The sequence below is a fragment of the Tyto alba genome, unplaced genomic scaffold, assembly GCF_018691265.1.
Source record: "Tyto alba isolate M040663 unplaced genomic scaffold, T.alba_DEE_v4.0 Super-Scaffold_28, whole genome shotgun sequence".
NCBI lineage: Eukaryota > Metazoa > Chordata > Aves > Strigiformes > Tytonidae > Tyto > Tyto alba.
This window is the reverse complement of record NW_024881302.1, coordinates 9,121,443-9,141,901: the sequence shown is the minus strand read 5'-3', so window position 1 is coordinate 9,141,901 and position 20,459 is coordinate 9,121,443. Positions and strand designations below refer to the sequence as shown.

The 20,459-nt window shown below is 37.4% G+C and overlaps 2 protein-coding genes across 3 annotated transcripts; one reads left to right on the top strand and one right to left on the bottom strand.

Moving 5' to 3' along the window:
- Positions 1 to 104: 104 nt before the first annotated feature.
- On the top strand, positions 105 to 12,269 carry LOC104361807 (cytochrome b-c1 complex subunit 2, mitochondrial). Of its 2 annotated transcripts, XM_042798489.1 has the most exons (14): positions 105 to 213; positions 1,719 to 1,811; positions 1,932 to 2,081; positions 3,306 to 3,370; positions 4,316 to 4,372; positions 4,722 to 4,846; positions 6,392 to 6,489; positions 6,916 to 6,973; positions 7,139 to 7,234; positions 8,118 to 8,317; positions 8,586 to 8,666; positions 9,229 to 9,305; positions 11,024 to 11,177; positions 12,025 to 12,269. In XM_042798489.1, exons 1-14 carry the CDS (start codon positions 178 to 180, stop codon positions 12,106 to 12,108), a joined length of 1,374 nt encoding a protein of 457 aa, XP_042654423.1. In that variant the 5' UTR covers positions 105 to 177; the 3' UTR covers positions 12,109 to 12,269. The 2 variants fall into 2 exon arrangements, with proteins under 2 accessions (XP_042654423.1, XP_032839489.1); XM_032983598.2 differs by lacking the exon at positions 12,025 to 12,269 and having other exon boundaries at positions 9,229 to 9,309; positions 11,024 to 11,097.
- A 479-nt stretch (positions 12,270 to 12,748) lies between these two features.
- Positions 12,749 to 20,459, bottom strand: PDZD9 (PDZ domain containing 9). The gene is made up of 4 exons (XM_009968003.2): positions 20,414 to 20,459; positions 18,092 to 18,244; positions 14,090 to 14,276; positions 12,749 to 13,115 (listed from the first exon to the last, which is right to left on the bottom strand). The coding sequence occupies exons 1-4, from the start codon at positions 20,457 to 20,459 to the stop codon at positions 12,749 to 12,751; spliced, it is 753 nt and encodes a 250-aa protein (XP_009966305.2).

Below are 20,459 nucleotides of genomic sequence, written 5' to 3'. Positions count from 1 at the left end.
CCCCGGATGTCCCGCGAGGCGGCGCTCTATCCTCTAGACCTGATTTGAAGCGCGAGCAGTAGAGTTGGTCCATTTGCTCGCTAGAAAGTCAAAGCGGCGCAGGACGTGCCGGGAAGGCAGAGTCCTCCCCCGGGACAGCTATCTTCTCGCCGGGGCCCAACGGAGAGGCGCGGAAGGATGAAGGGTTTCCTCGTGGTTTCGCGTTCCCTGTCGGTGAGGGTGATCTGGAGGCTCTTTGCGCGTTGGGGGATAGGTGCAGAGGGCGGTGACAGTGGCCGTGCGGACCCCGGTGGCTGCCGGCGGGCCTGACCCCAGCCGGCGCCGAGGGGGCGGGCAGCGTTCGTGCCTGCGGGGCCGTCAGCGAGGCTCGAGGGTGGGGGATGAGGTCGGTGTGGAGCTGGCCGGCGGAGCGGCGGGGCTGAAGGTCAGACAGGCCGCGGGGCGGCCTGCGCGCAGCTGCGGCCCTGAGAGCGGCTGCCGGGGCGCGGGGCTGCGCAGGCTTCACCCCGCGCCGCTCTCGGAGAGGCAGGACCTCCCGTACGGCCGGAGAGGGGCAGGAGCGGTCTCTGAGGGGATCCCTTCTCGCTGGGGGAACTTCGGCTGCTTCTGGCAAGATGGTGTCCTTGGCAAGCGGAGCTCGGCTTGTCCCGGAGGCACGGAGGGGGCAGAGGGCTGCGGCTGTCGCTGCTGCTGCAGAAGGTCTCGTCAAGCCGGCGGACAACTGTAACACAACTTGTGCTAGGTCTCTGCTGGAAATGCTCTCTCGAGTAGGGTGGCAAATGGCTTCTGAGTCACAGTATGTTTGCGAGTCAATTTTAGACGTGCACTAGTAATTCATAAATAAGTAGGCATAGAAGTTAAAAATAGGTGTCTTAACAAATTTGTGGTGGGGGAAGAAAGGAGTTTTTCCTACTCTCATTCACTGAATAGAGTCTGTGGCAAAGCAAGGGGTCATTGGTATCCCTACAGTTGAGTGCAGCAGTGGTTTTGTCACTGAGTTTTTTTCTTTGAGGTGTATGGGAATCAACTTATTTGGGTTTTTTTAATGTGAAAAAGAGAATAATAATTTATTTTACAAGTATAAGAAACTCAGAAAACGTCAAAGAGAATAACATTTCAGATTCTAGATCAATAGTCTTGTCTTCTCTGTTGGCAGCTACTGAAGGGAAGGGTGATGTAATGTTCAGCTCTTCACTTGGAAGGCCTGCTTTTGGTTATTACTCTGCAGTTTGGGGACTTGCATACGTGTTGTCTTCGTACACAGCAGTCAGTCTAGATAGATTGGTGTTCTGAGAGGCAACTCTTTAGGAGTTAAACTGCCTACATCTAATAAATTAGAATGTTATCTCCAAAGTTTTACTTGCATATATTGATTGTTGTAGCTGTTTGTTCAGTTAACTGCTTATACGGTGGTCCTGCAGACTATATAATATCAGTAGACATGTCCACTGCACAATGGCAAAGAGACAGGGGGAAAAAAAGCTTTCTTACAGTGCTGTTTCTTGAACTTCCAGAGACCTTGTGTGAGCCATTGCATGGGTTCCAACAGGGATGTAAAAAATGTCCAGGGAAATTACAAGGGAATTGCTGTTTTTACTCTGGGGCTTGAAGTCATTCATTATATTTCTACTTTAAAAGTAGTTGCTTTTTCAGTATGTAATGGAACATGCGATGAACTAATTCAGGAAATCCATTCTCTTATGCTTTTTTTTCTCTAGAAGAGACTTTACTCACTTAAAGTAGCTCCTAAAGTTGCAGCCTCAGCAACTGCAGAACGAGTGAAATTATCTCCAGAGTCTGAGGATCTTGAGGTTGGTATGAATACTGGTATTTTCTTCTCTTTCTTTTTTGTTTTTTAAAACTCCGTCAAAGCAGAACTGTGACAGTACTTCCAGTGGATGACTAAACCAAATTTTTACTTTTTAATACAGATCACAAAATTACCAAATGGCTTAGTTATTGCATCTCTGGAAAACTTTTCTCCAGCTTCAAGAATTGGTGTGTTTATTAAAGCAGGCAGCAGATATGAAACCACTAGTAACTTGGGAACTGCTCACTTGCTTCGTCTTGCATCTAATTTGGTAGGTGTTTATTCTCTTTGTTATTATGTTGGCAGTAGATGAACTGGTGGAAGGTTTATGATTGCAAAAAGAAACAATATGGCAAAATTTATTGTAAAAGATCTTCAAAAATAGAAAACAATATACCTTGATTCTTGGTTACCTAGTTCAAGTGGAGGAGAAATGTCATTAGTTCCTGGAAGACAGGCAGTGATATTTACTTAGAATTATGTTCTCCAGTGGTGTCTTAGTCTATATATGAAAAATGTATTTATATCAAGCTATGTGCATAACTCATTTCATTTGAGCTGCAGTTAAAGTTAATTTGGGTGGCTGATACAAACTCAATTTTGTGCGTGGAATATTTCTGAATAGGTTTTCCTACTACTGCCATCAAGATATTTTAGGCTCCTTGTTTTCCCTTCCTGTTTTATGTCTAGCTTCAGTTATACAGGATGCTGTGGGGGCAGATACATATCAGCAGGTTTAAAAAAGAATCAGTCAAATTTATTGATAGCAGGTCCTTAAACACTTGCTAAAAGGAATAACTCCTGTAGGTACTGCAGAAATACCACTGAATGGGTTGTGGGATGTAACCTTTCAACAGCCTTTTCTGTCGCCGCTGTTGGGTGCAGAACGCTGGGCTAGATGTCCCATGGGCTTGACCCACGGTGCCCATTCCCCTTGTGCCTGCTGATCTCCATTGCTGTCTGGCTTTAGCTGCCTCACACACCAGGCAGGCTGTGACGATTAGAGCTACACAGCACCACTGCCTTGCCTCTGACTGCTGTCCTATGGGTTCAATCCACATCGGTTTTAGGCAATAAAAAACCCAAACATCCCAGCTGCTTATTACCTACTTCCCAAGTGCTGCCTGAAGTTACTTTCCTCAGAAAGCTGTCAGCATAATAGTATGTGTAGGCATTCTTTGCCCTGGTTTTGTCAAGCTTATCTAATTCAAAGAATCCTATTAAATGTTTAAGCAAACCTGGATCATTCTAGAATGGGGCTGGGGAGCAAATATGTGAGCAATTACAGTGGAAAATCAGAGGATTGATAGAAATTATTTGGAGTAAGGCTGCAATAAGCTGGCTCAACTTTTCAAAATGGTTTCTGTATAAATGAATAAACAGATATTGTTTCATTGTTGCTTGAGCACTGAAAAACCTCAGACAAATCCATTCTTAAACTAGCTAGAATTTTAAGTTGCTATTTTTATTTATTTATTTATTTATTTATTAATAGACTACTAAAGGAGCGTCTTCTTTCCGGATTACTCGTGGCATTGAAGCTGTTGGGGGCAGCCTAAGGTTTGTAACTGCATGTAAAGATAATCTGTCTTGGTAAGATGCAAACAAGCTGTATGACTAAACTTAATAAGCATAACATTATGTGGGTGGATAATCTCGGTGTGGTAATGGTACTTGAATGGTGAATGTTGACAAGGAACATCTTTTGTACTTCTTGTTCTATTAAGGTTCCAGATTGCACCCATGATTTGTATTTTAAAACCACCTTTCAGTTAACAAAATATTATTGTTGTGTACCCAGAAGAAATGTAATTTGTCCAGGAATAATGTTCTGTCTGCCTTTTCAGGCTTTGAGGTTAAACTTGCTGAAGTCAGTAGATTGGTTTGGGTTTTTTTCTCCATCTTTTGTGAATAGATACCACTCATCATACTGCAGTTTTGGGAACAATTCAGACAGTAGTTGGCTTTTGTCATTTGAGAGTTTAAAGCCTAGAAAACAAGCCTAAGAGAAATAAAAGAGGGATTTTGCTGTGCCTGCTTTCTTGCAATGTATCTTGAAATCATCCAGTAAGATTGTTTTATATAGAATTTGGTTAAAAGCAGTGTTTTATATAACTAGAGACTCTACCCTTTACTGTTCCTGTTAATCACAAATGTGGTGAAGTGGAAAAGACCAACTGTGTTTTCTGCCCAAAGAGAATAATTTCTAAATTACCCATTTTTATTCACGTTTTGCTGTTCAGCCTTTATTTGTTGTTTTACTGTAAATTATTGGGATATCTTAAATTCTGATGGTCACAAGAGACTTAAGTTATGAGTTTTAGTTAAGTCTGCTTCTGCTGTGTGTGTATTATCACTCCTTTAAACAGTCATCTCAAGCAGATTTAAGGTTACCTAGATATTCTAGTCCATATCTGGCTGACAAATTCAATCAATAAGGAATACATGTGAAAATCCACTTCTATGTGTTCTGCTGAAATGGATTTTGTATTTTTTCTCATTTAGCGTGTACTCCACAAGAGAGAAAATGACTTACTCTGTTGAATGCCTCCGTGACTATGTGTAGGTATCTAGATATGCTGTAAATGGAATTACTGCATTCTTTTCAAACTGCTCTGTAGTAGAGACCTATCATTTTACAGGAGTAATATCTATTTTGATAGTTGTGTAATAAATCAATAAATTACTGTATTGATACTTGGCTTCTGTATCATGTTACTGAGTGTATGAATGTTATAGAACTAAAGTTGAGTTCTCATACTTTGTACAGCAGTGCTACCTACTACTTTGGCTCGAGTGATGCATTTTGTTGTTAATGTGTTGCTTACAGATTAGTCTGAACTGCTTTCAACTTCAAAAGAAACATGTGCTTTTTTTATTGTGTTTAATGCCTTTAACTTTTTTTATCTAGTGACACAGTAATGGAGTACCTTCTTAATGTCACCACAGCACCAGAGTTTAGACCATGGGAAGTAAGCGATCTTCAGCCACAGTTAAAAGTTGACAAAGCAATCGCATTTCAGAATCCTCAAGTTGGTAAGTGTATTTTCTGATCCACTGCATTGACTTCATGGGACTTTATTCAAAATGAAAAACTTTGGAAAAAATGGATTCCCTTTTGCTCTGTCACATGACAATTGAATTTTTCCGCTTTTCCCCATTGATAGGTGTGGTCTTTCTGTTGTTATGGAACTTATTTTTATAAATACCTGAGCTTCTCCAGCCTGTGCATAACTTTTAGCAAGTAACATGCTGAAGACAGCTTACACCATTCTTGATGTCTTCCATTTTACCTTTTAAATTTTTTTTAAGTACAGCCAAAGAACATGACAATATATTTGCAGCAGCTTGTGTCTGAAAACAATATTTAGGTATTACTCATTGATGTGGAAACAGTATTCTACAGAAGACTTCTTTGTATGGTTATTTTGGAATGAGAACAATATGTATTTTCATTATGCTTAACATGGATTCCAGCTTTAGGGTTATGAACTTAGGTTTGTGGGCTTAAAAAAAAAAAAAACAAACAAACAACAAAACAAAAACAAACAAACAAAAAAACACCAAAAAACCCACAAACAAACAAACAAAAAACCAACCAACCAAGCAAGTAAAACAAAACCAAAAATCCCACTAACCCAAACCCCAACATAAACACAAAGCCTCAGCCAAACCAATCCGGTTCCAATATATCTTGTGATATTTAACTCTAGTCATCCAAGTTTATCCAGGTAGTTCTATATAATAAACATAATTTGTACTACTCTGTGCAGCATGTTCACCTTCATAACCCATTAAAGGTGACAACATAGTGTTGGGCTTTGGGAAAGCTCTGGCTTCTATTGAAGTGCTACTATTTTTTTAAATCGGAATCACGAACAGTCATTTTTTAAACTTGTATCAACTACAGGTTGGATTCATAGTAATTGAATATTTTCAGTTACAGTTTTCTTCAGAAACAGAACTATGAAGACAGGAATGTCATCTTTCTCTTGAAGAAAGAGTATGAACAAATACAAGGAGAATATCAAATGGGAATGAGTAGAATGCTATTGCATGCAAGACAAAACTAGTGAGAAAGGAATTGAAGACACTGACATCCTGCAGCTGAATAGGGAGATAGATGATACACCTCACAAAGCTACAAATAGAACAAGCTGTTTATAATACTTTCTCAGGCTCAAGAACCAGGGATGCTTACAGTGAAGTTGATGATTCTGAAACTAACTAAAAGGCTGTTAGAGTCTGTTGTTGTTTTCTGCTACTCCCCTTCCCCTAAACACTGATTGCATTTACAGATTGCTATTGAGGCCAAAAAATGCTGAGCATATGCAAGTTAGTACATTTTTTTTAAATAAGGTACAAAAGAATAGAAGCCCTCAGACCAGATTCTGTTGCCCAAGGATTTGGATGAAATTTCCACATGTATTAGATTATTCTAGACCTGCTTTTGCAGATCTTGTGGTCCTTAAAGTGGACCACAGCTCTGTTTCACTGGGGTGACATCTAATGAAGATTATGAATGAAACTAAATGTGCTTCTATATGTTAATCATCATCACTGAAACTTTGTTCCTCTTAGGAGTGCTGGAAAACTTGCATGCTGCAGCTTATAAGCATGCTCTGGCAAACCCCTTATATTGTCCAGATTACACAATTGGAAAAATTACTTCTGAGCAGGTAGGATTATTTGTGTTGTGTTATAAATCTGTTTCAATTTCTTTATCAAGGATAGATGATGACACTTGAGAGAGAAATTTAGTTTAGTAAATATACAGTCAGTATTTACTATCTTGTTAGTCTGGTATTAAAATAATTTATTTCTCTGCAGCTTTTAGTATTGAGTAGAGAACTCACGTTCACATTTAGAGAGGTGGTTAATGCCAGTGGCTTTCTGTTGACAGTTTGTCAATGAAATGCAAGTGTTCTTGTATAAAAGTGTTCTGTTGTTGTCACTGGAGAATGTGTAAAATGCTATTCTAGACAGCTTCTTTTGGAAGTATTGGAGTTTGCTGCATTTAGAAGTTTAAGGGGGGATGTCAGAAACGCACTTGCCATTTTTGTTCTTTACACAAAATACCCTAAAACGTGAATTTGCTGTTGCAGCTTCACCATTTTGTACAGAACAATTTCACAAGCGCAAGAATGGCTCTTGTAGGAATAGGTATGTACATTCTTTAATGGACACTGCAATTCATAAAGAAAAACTGTTGTAGAAATTTGAGTTCTCTGTAGAAGTAAAATGTTACAGTATACTTAAAACACTTTTATGTAACTGCTGTAGCTTTTCAGTGGCATTACATTGCTTGGAATAACTATTGTATTGCAGGTGTAAAGCACTCTGACTTAAAGCAGGTTGCAGAGCACTTTTTAAATATCCGAAGTGGAGCTGGTATTTCTAGTGCAAAGGCTGTCTATCGAGGGGGTAAGTATGTTTCTTGTGTCTGTTCTGAATTACTGATTTTCTGATTATTATAAATTTAGCAGTATTCAGAGTTGCAATTTAAAACTATATAGTTGTACTAAATGCTGTACATGGGAAGTGACAGTTCAGAGGCATCTCCCACATAACTGAGCAGAGGATTATTCCCCACCATGAAAAGTTCTCAGATAAAACTGGACCCATATCTTCAACAAAGCCTTACCTGCAAGATCATTTATTCCATAAAGTGAAAAACAGGCTGACATATGGTTTCTCCTGGCATTAACAATAGATTAAAGACTGTCTAGAAGTGGTGGTAGGCTTTCTTTTTAGGGAAGATCTGTTAGAATGTCATTAGTCTTTCATAAAAAACAAAGCAATACTTAGCTCTTTCAGTTGTACTAATTTCACTAAGTTCATTGTACTAGTACCAGTCGATATTGTTTAGTTGGAGTATCGGATCACTGTAAACAAATGGGGGAAACAAAAGTTTCCAACGTTTAATATTGACTGGAATAACTTCAGTTTCTATAAAAAGGATAAATAATACTATAAACAGAAGGTACACTACTTTTCTGGATATTTGTTATCTGGGGACTCACTGAGTTTTATCATCTCATACTATCTGTGGTTTAGGGTCAGGTTCAAATAAGGCATAGTAAGGTACTTGATTCTGTGCTTGTGAGAAAATTCTTTAATGTAAAGGACTTCTTTAAATTACATACAGCCTACTAAGAGTTTCTTGCTGTATTCCTGAGTGGACATGCAGTAACTTCACAGTCTGTCTTCTTACTCATAAAACTAACTCCTGGCTAGAAGTGTTTCCTTTCCATACCTCTGAATGTACAGTAGTTTCTTACCTTTTATTCTGTTGTTTTAATTTTAGGAGAAATTAGAGAACAGAATGGCGATAGCCTTGTCCATGCTGCTATTGTAACAGAAGGAGCTGCTGTTGGGAGTGCAGAAGCGAATGCGTTCAGTGTTCTTCAGCATGTTTTAGGTGCTGGACCCCTTATCAAGAGGGGAAGCAATGTTACCAGCAAATTGTGCCAGGGTATTGCTAAAGCAACCACCCAGCCATTTGATGTAAGTTCAAAGGATTACTGTACTCTAATATTTTAAGTAAAATGCATATTATCCTTTGAGAGGTTTCTACCTCTAGCTAGAATCTTCATTAGTTCATTCTTGCACGATTACTTCAGAGAAGGCCTTCCAATCTGATCTTTCGTCTGTACAGATAGCATTTAGCTTCCTGAATTACAGTATTTTAGATCCTAATAGTAATTATTTTCCTATGCTTGATGCTGTGTTGTTCTGATACTTTAAACAGTTGATGATAATGTTTGTTTTGCAGGCTTCTGCATTCAATGTTAATTACTCTGATTCTGGGCTTTTTGGGATTTATACCATATCCCAGGCTCCAACTGCTGCAGAGGTGAGTTGCTGATTAGAATTTAAGTTTTAACAACATAACCCTCAAACTAGTGTTTTGATTTGAGCTAGTGACAAAAAGTTAATTCATCTGGTTTCTTGTATAAGAATGTTGCATGTTCCGTTATGACTTAGCTCTGTAAGCTGGGAATAATGAGCCTTACTTCCTGGAAAGTACAAATACCTACTAGTACTAGGAACTAGAGCTAGTAAAATACTTTGAGTTGCTGACTGTAATTGCTGGTTTACATGTGTAAGCCTAAGTACATCATGAGGAACGTGCTAGCTCACGAAGCTGGCAGAACTGAATACTCTCCTGAAGACCATATGAATTCATGTGGTGTTGCTATTTAAATCCAGACTGGTTTTTGTGTCTCACTTGGGCATTTATTACAGTGTTTTTACTTTCATCATAAAGCTGTTCAGAATTGAGTTCAGGCAGACAATCCTAACATTGTCAGCTGCTGTCCCCTGAAGTTTCTAAGTTTGTAAGATGTCAGATAATAGAAATAACATGTTGAAATTTAATGCAGGAAGAAGTCTTAAATGATTTAATCTTTCCCCAGGTCATTAAAGCTGCTTTGAACCAGATAAAGGCAGTTGCTCAGGGCAGCATCACTGATGACGATGTCACAAAGGCAAAGTAAGTGTGTAAAGAACTGTCTTGTGTGTTGTAAAGAGAAGTTTCTTAACATGCAGCTACTTGTCAGACAGACTATTCTGTACAGCAAAGCTTATCGTTGTCCTGTAATTATTTCCGTGGGGAACTGCTCACTGTCCTACATTAAAACTGAAGTGCTGTCAGTACTCTTTCAAAGCTATACTGATTCCCTACTAGTGATACTTCCTAATAAAAACTTGACATAAGTGTTGATGTTTTCTGAAAACTTCTAATCTAAGAAATTAGCAAGTATCAGCAAATGCTGTTGTTTTCATCACACTCTGTAGTATTAAGATGTATTTAAATTAGAATCCTAAATTATTATTTAGGTAATTCCCTTTACAGTTGTGCTGCAGCAATTCCCAAAACAATTATAATAAGCAGTCTTCTGTGTCTTGAAAAAATTGTAGTAATGAGGGTGTACAAGTGTAAAGCTCTGAATTAGTGATGTTACATCCAAGAGCTCAAAATACGTGCCCCTAGGAATATTTGAGATGGGGTAAAATTACTATTAGAGATGCAGTAATACCAACAAAGTTTTAGAGTTTCTGATTTATAGAGGGTTGTGCACCTTAGCTGGTGTTTGGTCTCCAGGTAGCATTAAACTGCACTGAGTCTCTAAAACTGTAGTTGTGCAGTACAACAGTATAGTTCAGATTCACTCAAGCAGCAAAATTAAAATATTGTCTTGCATATATAAAAAACTTTCAAGACCTCACATAAAGCTTGATTACACAAAACATGATAACCTAGACGTGATTGATTGTGCCTTAGTCACTTAGTAGCTAAATGGTGAATCCTGGACTTTTATATTTGGCATTATTAGTTTTGTGGGGTTCAGTTTGTTTTGTGGTGTTTCCTTGTAATGAAGCTGCCTAGTATTAGGGTGTTACATGCAGTGCTTGTGGCTTTTTAAAAAATTTATTTATTTAACGGAGTTTCCATTCTGGAATGGCTTCACATATTTTCTGTATTGCTTGTTTTCCTTCAGTGACCAAAAAAACCCAACCCCAAAAAACAAAGTCAAGGTCAATGATATTTGCAGTCTTGCAGTTTAGTCAAAAATACCAAGCTACTTAATCATCTTCTATTGGAATAAACTATTTTCTGCCATTCTGCCTTTTAAAAAAGAGGAAAAGGACTAGCTTACAAAAATAAGGTTTTCATAGGTAGCAGTGAGACTGTGCAAAATGGAAAAAATGGTGTAAACTTGCCATCCTCTAACAGAACATGGAACTATTGCACAAGGAGCCTAACCATTTACATTCATTGCTTCTTTGTGCTTCCTTGTCACTTATAACAAAATTGCTCTGCAAACATATGTTTCTGATGAGAAACTAGAATCAATTTTAAACCTAATTTTAAAAAGTGATAGATTAGTTTAACTCCTGGGTAACCTGCATTAGTTACTTCAAACAGAAAGAAATTCTGAGCTAGAGATCTTCTGACTGTGTGGGGTGGCTGATCATTCCAAGGCAGTAGGTGTTCAAGTACCCTGTCTTTTTCATGCTCGGACTATTTGTGGTGCCTCTTTCCTAACTACAGAACCCTTCCTTACTTGAAAGGAAAACTTTTCAGAATAGAGAGGAATCTTGAAAACTTAAAAAGCACCAAACACTCATTGTACTTCTAGAGGTGATGGGGAAGGTAATAACAGGACTTACATGCTCACTCATCCTCAATGCTTTGTTTGTTGGCAGAAATCAGATGAAAGCCACCTACTTGATGTCTGTGGAGACTGCAGAAGGGTTACTGAATGAAATTGGCTCCGAGTCATTGGTTTCTGGCACACACACATCACCATCTGTTGTTGCTCAGAAAATCGACTCTGTAGCTACTGCTGATGTTGTGAATGTACGTATGTGTTGGCATCTACAGGTGTTTTTAATCACTGTGTAAGTTTGGGGGGGTTTTTATACAAAACTGGTGATTGTTTGTGTGTGTTTATAAACACACAGATATACTGTCATTAAAAAAAAAGGCAACTTGCTTAGAAATCCTAGCTGGCTATCTCCTGATGTCTTTACATACTTCATTAACAGAAGACCCTTTAATGCAATACCCTGTAAAAATAGTGTAGCTGGGAGTATGTGAAATTCTCATCTTCACTTAAATTTACCAAAACTGCCAACTAGTATTCATGGAAAACTTGATATTAATTCCAGTGCAGGCACTTCTGTGTCAAGGCTTTTAGGATTTCCAAGTCTACAATATTTGGTGTGCTTAATAAAACAATTAGGCTTTCAATGATAAATTGATGTCACTGCATTGCTATTCCAAATTATCTTATTGCTTATACTTGAAGAAAACTTCATACAGAAATTCATCAGAAATTCTAACATAGAAAACTTGTTTCTTCACAAACTTCTAATTTGTGTTGGAGGAGCAACTAGAAATAGCTTTAGTAGTAAGGAGAGATCCACTGTATCTTGTGGTGTAGGAGTTATTCTAGGAATAACCCTTTTCAAAGGGCTTATGCCTTTTATATCCAACTGTCATTCTACTATTTCTGTCTAGATTATAAAGTAACAAGGATCTGTATTAGAAGCAAGTTTAGATGGCAAAAAGAAAATCGATTACTTGATGGTGTAATATAGTAGTGTTGGGATTTGTTTAATAACTTGAAGTTGAGGCTATAAGCAACATGATAAACTGGTGTAATGAATATTTCCTTATATCCATCATTCTGATTTATTTTCAGGCTGCAAAAAAGTTCGTCAGTGGGAAGAAATCAATGGCAGCTAGTGGCGATTTGGGGAATACTCCTTTTCTTGATGAGTTGTAAAAACAAAACTGGGATGCAGATTCAAGATGGACCTGAGCTCTAAGTCACCTATATTCTAAATAAATTACTACTTACTCGTTATCTATGAATTCAGTTCTTTCAGAAAATTAATCTAGAGAAATTGTGGGTTTGCACTCATCAAATAAAGTGCTGAGTTCATATATTTCGTGTTGAGTTTTTTCCACTGAAAATGGTATCTAAAATGCTGCTAAGTCTGGATCTGTACACTGAAGGAAAAACTACAGTGAGCAAATAAAGTGACTTTTAGTTGATGTAAATAATAGATATATCAAAAATTATCACTGTGATGCAGAAAAATGCTGTAATTGCCAGTAGTTGTCCATGTATTCTTTTATGTTCAGTAAATGAAGAAACTTACCTTCAAACAAAGATGATTAGACTTTCTTAGAGCTTGCAACTGCTACTTGTCTGGGACTAGCAGAGGTAGTGTTCTAGAATGTCTTCTCCACAAGTAGCATTGATAGACATTTTGTTTTCTAAAACAGCTTTATATAGCTAATATATAATTTCAAATATCTTAGGACACTTGGATGTTTTTTGGAAGTCTAGGTGTGTATTAAAAGAAAACAGATACAATACAACTTTAGAAATGTAGGTTTGGAAGAATTCGAGTTACGAGCTACTCTGAAACAAAGGCACATTCTTCCATATAGGATGTATCTGATACAGAAGGGCAGGAGGAAGAGGAACTGGCCTCATTGTTTTCCATAGCCCAGTCTGAAAGAGGTCTGGCACCACTAGCATCAAATTTGGAATTGCACAATGCATCAACATCATCATGAGGTGCAGCATCACAAAGATTGTCTGTGCCTGCACTAAGTGTCTGGCCTGTATCAGATACCTGCCAAATTTTGGATATTGATGGTAACCTGTGAGTGAACTCACAACAGTATGACTGGGAAGATATATACTGAAAAGTTTCCAAGTCTACATCATTATCACTACTGGACCCGGTGTCATCTTCATCCTCAGCATCTTCATTTGTGCTGCAAATACAGAGCATGGTATTACTTTAATATTTAATAATTCCCATAGCCATTTAGCTAACTAATCCTGGAGTCTTAATTTTTTTCAAAGGCTTATTCTAAAGCCAAGTTCATTAGTTCTGAAGCTCCTGTAATATCAAACATACTATTGTCCATAGTCCTTTGGACTCTGAAGTAATAGTGAAATTATAATTCAGTTAACAGAAAAACAAGCTATCCTTTTTCTGCTTCAGAATATCAAATAGTTTGATTTATTTAAACATAAGTTTAGAGGTTTAATCTTTTGGAAAGCCCATTGCTGTGTGAGCTTCCTTTCTGCTGTTCTAGCCTAATTATGTCCTTTTAATACTTCTGTTCCTTCCCCTACCTCTGAGGTGTCTTTCCTATTGAAACTTTGTGCCTCAGGAAAACTTTTAACTGCCTTGTATCCTGTCTAAATTAATTATACTCCCTACAGAAGCCACCTTTAAGATTGAGAGCCATATGTTTTTAAAAGCCCCTGTATGCAGTAGCTCTCCCAAGAATTTATTTTTCTTGAAGTTTAATTTTAAAAGTCATAATCATTAACCACTGTCAGTAGTTAGACTAAGAAACAGATAAGCTTTTCACATGGTTGTTAGCAAGATGTCCTCTGCTTGTGACTGCCTAGATCCTTGGCTATTACAAATTGATATGGTCTCTGACTTCAGTGGCATAACTGCCAGCCAGAGTTCTTATGCTCATTTTGGAGGTGGGAAGGGGCATGTCTAAAATTGACGTTTGTCCTGACCCTGTCTTCACTGTAACTAGAAGAGTAACCTTCCTTCATTATTTGTTCATTTCAAATCACAGTTTTCTATTTCAGAAAAATAAATGAAATTAAATCCTTAGACTAACATCTTAACCTTAAATAGAAAAGCTGTTACATTATTTCTTGTTTCTTGCTAGAACAATGAGGTATGAAATTCTAGTCATGTATAATACTTATTTCTTACTCTGATATCATCTTTACTTCAGGAATCAATTCAACTGCACATTGCCAGTGTGGAGGTACTTCAACAAAATCTCTGTAAACTCTGATTTGTAGAGTAGTTCCTATAGGAATATTTTGCAGGAGTTGTCCAAGTTCTCGCAGAGTCCATCCCAAAACATTAGCATGTCCAACTTTTATTAGAATGTCACCTGCCAAGCAAGAAAAATGAAAGCAATCAGTTTAAGAGACTTTTTCAATTGTTTAAATGTTCATATTACAAACTATGTAGTCTTAATGACTGTACTTTCACATTTTTATGTATGTGTGTGTTTAGCAGCTCTTCAACTGGATGCGATTTTTTTTTTTTTCTTTCTGTTTTAATTCAAGTGTTTTTAGGTACAAAAAAAGAGCTGCAGTTCACTTGTTTACTTTGGGATTTTTCTAAACTTTAGATTGCCTATTCAATCCTATCTTCCATTTCTGTGGGGTTTTTTAGGCAAAATAAAGGCACAGTGGTGAACGCTCTGATCAAGACCACTACTTGGGACCGGACAGACTCCAGCAAGATTGAGCTGAGGTTACACAGATGCACTACTAACAGATCTGCTGGCGTCTTTCCACTGCTCCCCTGTACCTCTTCACAGCAGGAATACCCTGTCTATACATACCTGCTGCCTGCCCTTGTATGTCACCTTGCAGTTTATGTGTTGGTAGGCAGCCAAGCATATCCCTTCTTCCACAGTGGCTAAGTTTACCTAGGTGGATGCTGGAGAATCTGTGTAACAGCCATGTCACCTTGTGTTTGTCTGGGGCCGTGGAGGTTTCCAGGGTTTGACTCTCCTCTGTGACTGGTGCCTGTCTCACCACTCTGAAAGCAACCAACACATGGGTGCATTGCACAGGCCAGGGGAGAAGTAGAAGGTGCCTACAGGAGCTGGTGCAGTATCAAGCTGAGGAGTTCCAGCAGAAAACAGTGCTAGTAGTTTCTGTGTTTATTTGTTTGAAGGGATAAGGCTGCAAATAATGTTCTTATTACCTGCTGCCAGTGGAAAGCACTGAGCTGCATTTTTGCAAAAAGCAGTACTGCATCCATGAACAACAGAGTACAGAAGACCCAACATCTATATATACCATGGGGTATAACAAGATGGGCTTCCAGGGGAGTTGCGATTACTATGTAACCTGAAAACTTGGAGACCGCGAAAGGCAAGCAGAATCAATCTGCAGCAGACTACAGCTCTATCAGCAGCCTGGCAGAAACAGTTGCACAGAGGAGCCTTATCAGTAAACATTATGTGCTAAACTGCAACAGAACAGCATAGGGGATTTAAACAAGCAGTACATCTGTCTGGTGCCCTATTAGGCAGAGCAAGGAGCCCCTCTCCATTTGCTCTGTTTTCTTCTTAACCTTTTTGGGTTAAAAATGCCTATAGCAAAAATTTACAGGCTTTAAAACTGTTTACCTGAGCTACTGACTACCATTTTTTCCTTCACTTTTTCCACTAACTACTCCTACTCCATCACTATCACACCCTCTCTCCACTCTAGCTTATCAGAAGACACTGTTTCTACTGGGGCGCAAACAAGAAGTTCTGTAACAAGTACCAGGATATCAGATACCAAAGAAGCAAGTTCTCAGCCTCAAACAGAAAAATAAATCAACCAAATTACATGTTTCAAAATGCTTAGACATAAATGTACTTACGCTTTAATATATCTGCAAGACATTTTCAGCTTTTACTAGGTCCTTTTAGAATTCTGCTTTTTCTGCCCATGCTGTCCTGATAATACTGTTGTGGCAAGTCAAAGCCATCTCTGAACTGCAGATGTAGATAATTTTGCTCCTCTGCTCCAGCATCTGGAGTCTGAACCACCCACCTTTTCAGTTCACCTATCACTTTTGTGATTGATACCCTTCACTGGCTATTGAACATTTATGTGGAGAAAAACCCCTGCACTATGAAGGTATTTTGAGGAAACATCTGTACTAAGCAGCCCTGTTTTTTCTTGCTGACATGGAGAATAGGGCATGCATACATATATATGAGTTTGGTGAGTCTAACTCTAGGATTTTAAGACATTAGTGCCTCCCACTATCTCTGCTAATTTCTACCTTCTCCCTGTTAAAGTCAGCAGAATGGCACCAGTTCCTTCAAGCAATAAGCAGCAATGAAATTGTTCTTTTAGATTCCAGTTTGAAATTGTACAGATAATACTCATCTTAATTAACTGAAAAAATAAGCCTATAAAGATAAAAGCTAATTTGTTGCAAGAAAAACTCCTAAGCAGTGCATTTGTGCATCATATTTTTCTCAAGCACCATGCTCTGTACATTGGTAAAATAATTGCAAAAATAAGCATGCTGCCTGTGGTATCATTAAGAGATGGAGCTTCTAAAAAATACTGTATTTTCTGCAAAATTTTACAGCTTTTGTCTTAAATATAAAGTTTTTGTAAGTTCCCTCTAATGAATTGAACAAATTCAACTGTTTGCTTCTTTGTGTGTGTGGAATGTGCTGAGTTAGATCCAGGTGCTCCATGAAGTATGCTCAAATTGTTCCTTTTGGCTCCAAAAACTAAGATCAGCTACAAAGGGACAATGTTTGTTACCAGTCCTCAAACCCCTTTAAACTATTCAATACTTGTGGCACTAAGTCAAACACATCACATGCTATAAATAATTTGACTCCTTGTTCTTGTAGCCTTTATTGAAAATGCTTTTGGAGCTTGCCTTTTTCAAACTGTTGCAAATAGAACTATTTAGTTTCAGTGATAAATATTCTGGATTTTTTACCATATATATGTAAAAAAAAAACCCAAACAAACCAACAACCAAATCAGTATCATATATATGGTTTTTTATACCATATGGGGTTTTTTTAGGGAATAAATGAAAGCTATCAGTTCTTAAAATAACCATAAGTTTAAAAAGTACTTAGTTCAAATCCAAATCCATTTCTATTTTATGCTCAGGATTTTTCCACTGATTTTTATACTGGGATCAAAAGTGCAAAGCCTTTTCTAAAAGGAGGTTAAGAACTCCACTCAGTGTTTTTTATTTCATCAAACAAGTAGATCTTTCTTCCTAGTGCCTGGAATTCTAATTCTCTCCAAAAGGTGCAAGAATAAAGGACTGCCCAAACTATAAAGGCAATGCTGGGAAAATTGTTCTCATTTAAAGATATGCATTTTTGCTGTACAGCCAGTAAATTTCTAAATTATTTCATTACACTGGAGACTTAGCTTCATAGATTTCTACTTTAGACACAATTTAATACTTGGTAATAACATAGCACACTATTGTTCCCTAACTGTAGTTCATGAGTCTAATGTAATTGGTCTAGGGACGCATGCGAAGCAGGCAAATTTACAGAGCTTTCAATTACAAGCTTAATATAGGTGTCTGATGTTCCACAAGAAACCTTAATAACTAGTAATAGTCTGTTAGTATTGATATGGCACATTTCAGGCTTAAAGCTTCTAGCAAATGAACACCTGCATGGATTGCTGGAGCACAGAGATTAGTCCATTGCCACTTTGCAACTATTCTGTATAATAAAGAGAAATAAAAAGCAAACAATAATCAAATTATTTTCAAACCTTCAGGAAGTTTTGTGTTACTTGTAGAATTAAATTACTTGAACAATAATGCACTGAACAAAGAATGATATTATTCAAGTTTAGTTGCTATATAAAGGTAGTAGTCAAACCATTTTTGGATAAACCTGCTGATGAATAGGAAATCTGATTTTGCTGTAGAACAATATACAGATTTAAATCTTGATGTGATTATGAAAGAGGCATCCATATCAGCTATTTTAAGATCACAGGTATTTCACTATAATGGAATGCTGGCACTGAGTTTTATACTGTTTGTGCTAGTTTCTTTTCTCTGTAATTTTAAATTGAGTTTATTTTGATCTGTGTAAGTGTAAATAAATCAGAGACGGGCTCAAAGCACAAATGCAGAACAAGAATATTTTCAATGCTATTAAATTTGAATATCACTGTTCGTTCTTTTTACCTGGTTTTAGCTTTCCTTCGTTAGCTGCAGAGCTTTTCTCAACAAGGCTTGTTATCTGGAGATATGGCCCATTCTGTATGATTATGAGACCTAATCCTTGTTCACCCACCCTAATATTTGTCTTGAGTGCTGTAATCAGTGCTGGCAACTGTCCTTTGAAAAGTGAGAGAAAAATTTTACTAGTTGAAAGTGTGACATCATTCTTCAATAAAAGGTTTAAGGACACATCTGAGCAGGTGCTGTACCCATTCTTAATTGTCCAAACATTTAAGTTTCTCATCCTTATTTGCTTCTATAGATAGGCACTGCCTGCTGAGTTGCTGCCAAAAAGCCGCAAAGCAATACTTATAAAAAGTTAGTGTACTCTATAAACTAGATTTCTGCAAATAAATATACTAAAAGTAGATTTTACTTAGAAATTTATTTTTTAAAGAGATATGTATTTTACCAAGAGAAAAAGCAATATTGCTGTTCCTTAAGTATTTATTACTAATGGCAATATATTCAGGGAAGGTAGAGAACAGGATACAGAGTAACAGAACAGAGGAGTTGTCAGCTATTAAGGACTTCAAGAAAAGATTGAATTCCTATAATGAATGGATTTTTCAAATCAATATTTATAAAGGAGTTTAATTTCTAAATTTCCAGCAGATTGGTTCCACACCCTACTGCTGACAAGGGACTGTACTTGCCATAATTAGCACCTACAGAAATAAAATACTCTTGAACATCCACTACCCATTAAAATGCACAATACAAGTACTACAATATAAATGAGATTATCCCAGTGTCTCCACCAAGATGTATAAGAGGGTAATAAAGAAATCCTCCATCTCTCAAGCCTGTTCTCATCAAGAGCCAGGAAAAGTTAAGACTGTCACACGAGTGCTTGAGACTCCTAAAACAAACTGTATTCTATTAAAAATTACTATTTTGTCTCTGTTTTAGGATGTAATCTCTAAATGTAATTTCTGACAGTATGGTAGCAATAACTTAACTGCTTGAGACTGTCTCCAATGGTCTGGAATCACTTAATATAAATTCCCACCACTCTACCCCTCTTGTTTAAAATATGGAAACTTGTTCATCTTTCCAGTGGCTTCAGTAAAGCTTTGGATAAGGCTATAAATGACAGCACAGAATGTCTTGTAAAAGAATTAACATTGAAAGTATAGCAATGTGAACATTTGATTTGTCAGTTCAGCTGATGAACTGAAAAACAGAGAAGGAAGCAGAAATGGTTTGAATTCCTTTTTTTAATTTCCAATGAAAAATGCAATTTTTTTTTTGTTGTTGACTAGAATACTACATGTCATTTGAATTAAATACTTAATTTTCATGGTCATGCAAGGAAAGCAAAGGAAGACCCACTCTGGAACACACTTTAATCTGCTGATAATCCTGAGAGGTTGGATATCTGACCTGCTACTGTTTTTCCAGCTCAGGAATTTATGCAAAGTGGAACAAGATCAGCAGAAGGGATTGAAATCTTTCCTATGGTGTTCCTGGTTACTTTTTAATGTGTGTTTTAATCTTTTTCAGCCAGAAGAGGGAACTGAATCCTAGTTTCCTACTTCCAGAATAAGTATTTAACTCCCGGGCCAATAAATATAAACAGATGATATGATGTTAGGTTACTTTATATTATTTTCAAGCCAAAATTGTTCAGAAAATTCCATTAAAATTCATGAGCAGTGAATGATCAGCAAATGATCAGTAATGAAACAATGAGCAAAAAATGCTTATAATAAATCTAGCTAACTTCAATTAGAAGCCAGAATTCTGATTTTAAACTGCTTCTTATTGTATGAAGTTATCTTCCTGGACATGAGAGATTTAAAACCATGAAAGCTGTGACTATTCCAAAGCCTACAAAACATTTAGAAGGAATGCTAAATTTCACATTTTTAGATGAGACTCTTGTCTTTTTACCATACCTGCTATCAGTCTATATAGTCTCCAAGGAAGGTAGATTTTTTCGCAGTTCTGTGGTACAGTAAGTTTAGACATTTGACAAAACTTACATTACAGTTGCCCTAACACTGTCATGATTTTCTCCAAGGTCACCCTTCAATTCTGCATTTTCTTGTCATCTGCCTACAATTCCATTTCAAATACTCAACCTCAAGAGCAGGAATGCCTCTTGATACTAAGAAAATCTAGGGCACTGGGGGCTCTGTGAAGAAGATAACTTGTCTAGTAGCATAAGGACTTACAAAGTTTGAGATACTGAAATACAGGACTGGAAGAATAGTGCTGGGGCAGCAGTGAGGAGATAGAAATGGACAGTGGGAGAAATGTCCAAAAGAGATGGAAACTCACTCTTAGTTTCATCCCCAATCACTGGCAAAGACTGCGTATGTTCCAT

What these genes read in the sequence shown, in the direction of transcription:
- LOC104361807 (XM_042798489.1), top strand. Translation starts at nt 178, where the DNA reads ATGAAGGGTTTCCTCGTGGTTTCGCGTTCCCTGTCG. An exon ending in TGGTTTCGCGTTCCCTGTCG is followed by an intron (nt 214 to 1,718) that starts GTGAGGGTGATC and finishes TTTTTTCTCTAG; the next exon opens with AAGAGACTTTACTCACTTAA. An exon ending in CAGAGTCTGAGGATCTTGAG is followed by an intron (nt 1,812 to 1,931) that starts GTTGGTATGAAT and finishes TTTTTAATACAG; the next exon opens with ATCACAAAATTACCAAATGG.
- PDZD9 (XM_009968003.2), bottom strand. Translation starts at nt 20,459, where the DNA reads ATGGAACATACGCAGTCTTTGCCAGTGATTGGGGATGAAACTAAGA. An exon ending in CGAAGGAAAGCTAAAACCAG is followed by an intron (nt 14,277 to 18,091) that starts GTAAAAAGAACG and finishes CTTGCTTGGCAG; the next exon opens with GTGACATTCTAATAAAAGTT. An exon ending in GAAGTAAAGATGATATCAGA is followed by an intron (nt 13,116 to 14,089) that starts GTAAGAAATAAG and finishes CTGTATTTGCAG; the next exon opens with CACAAATGAAGATGCTGAGG.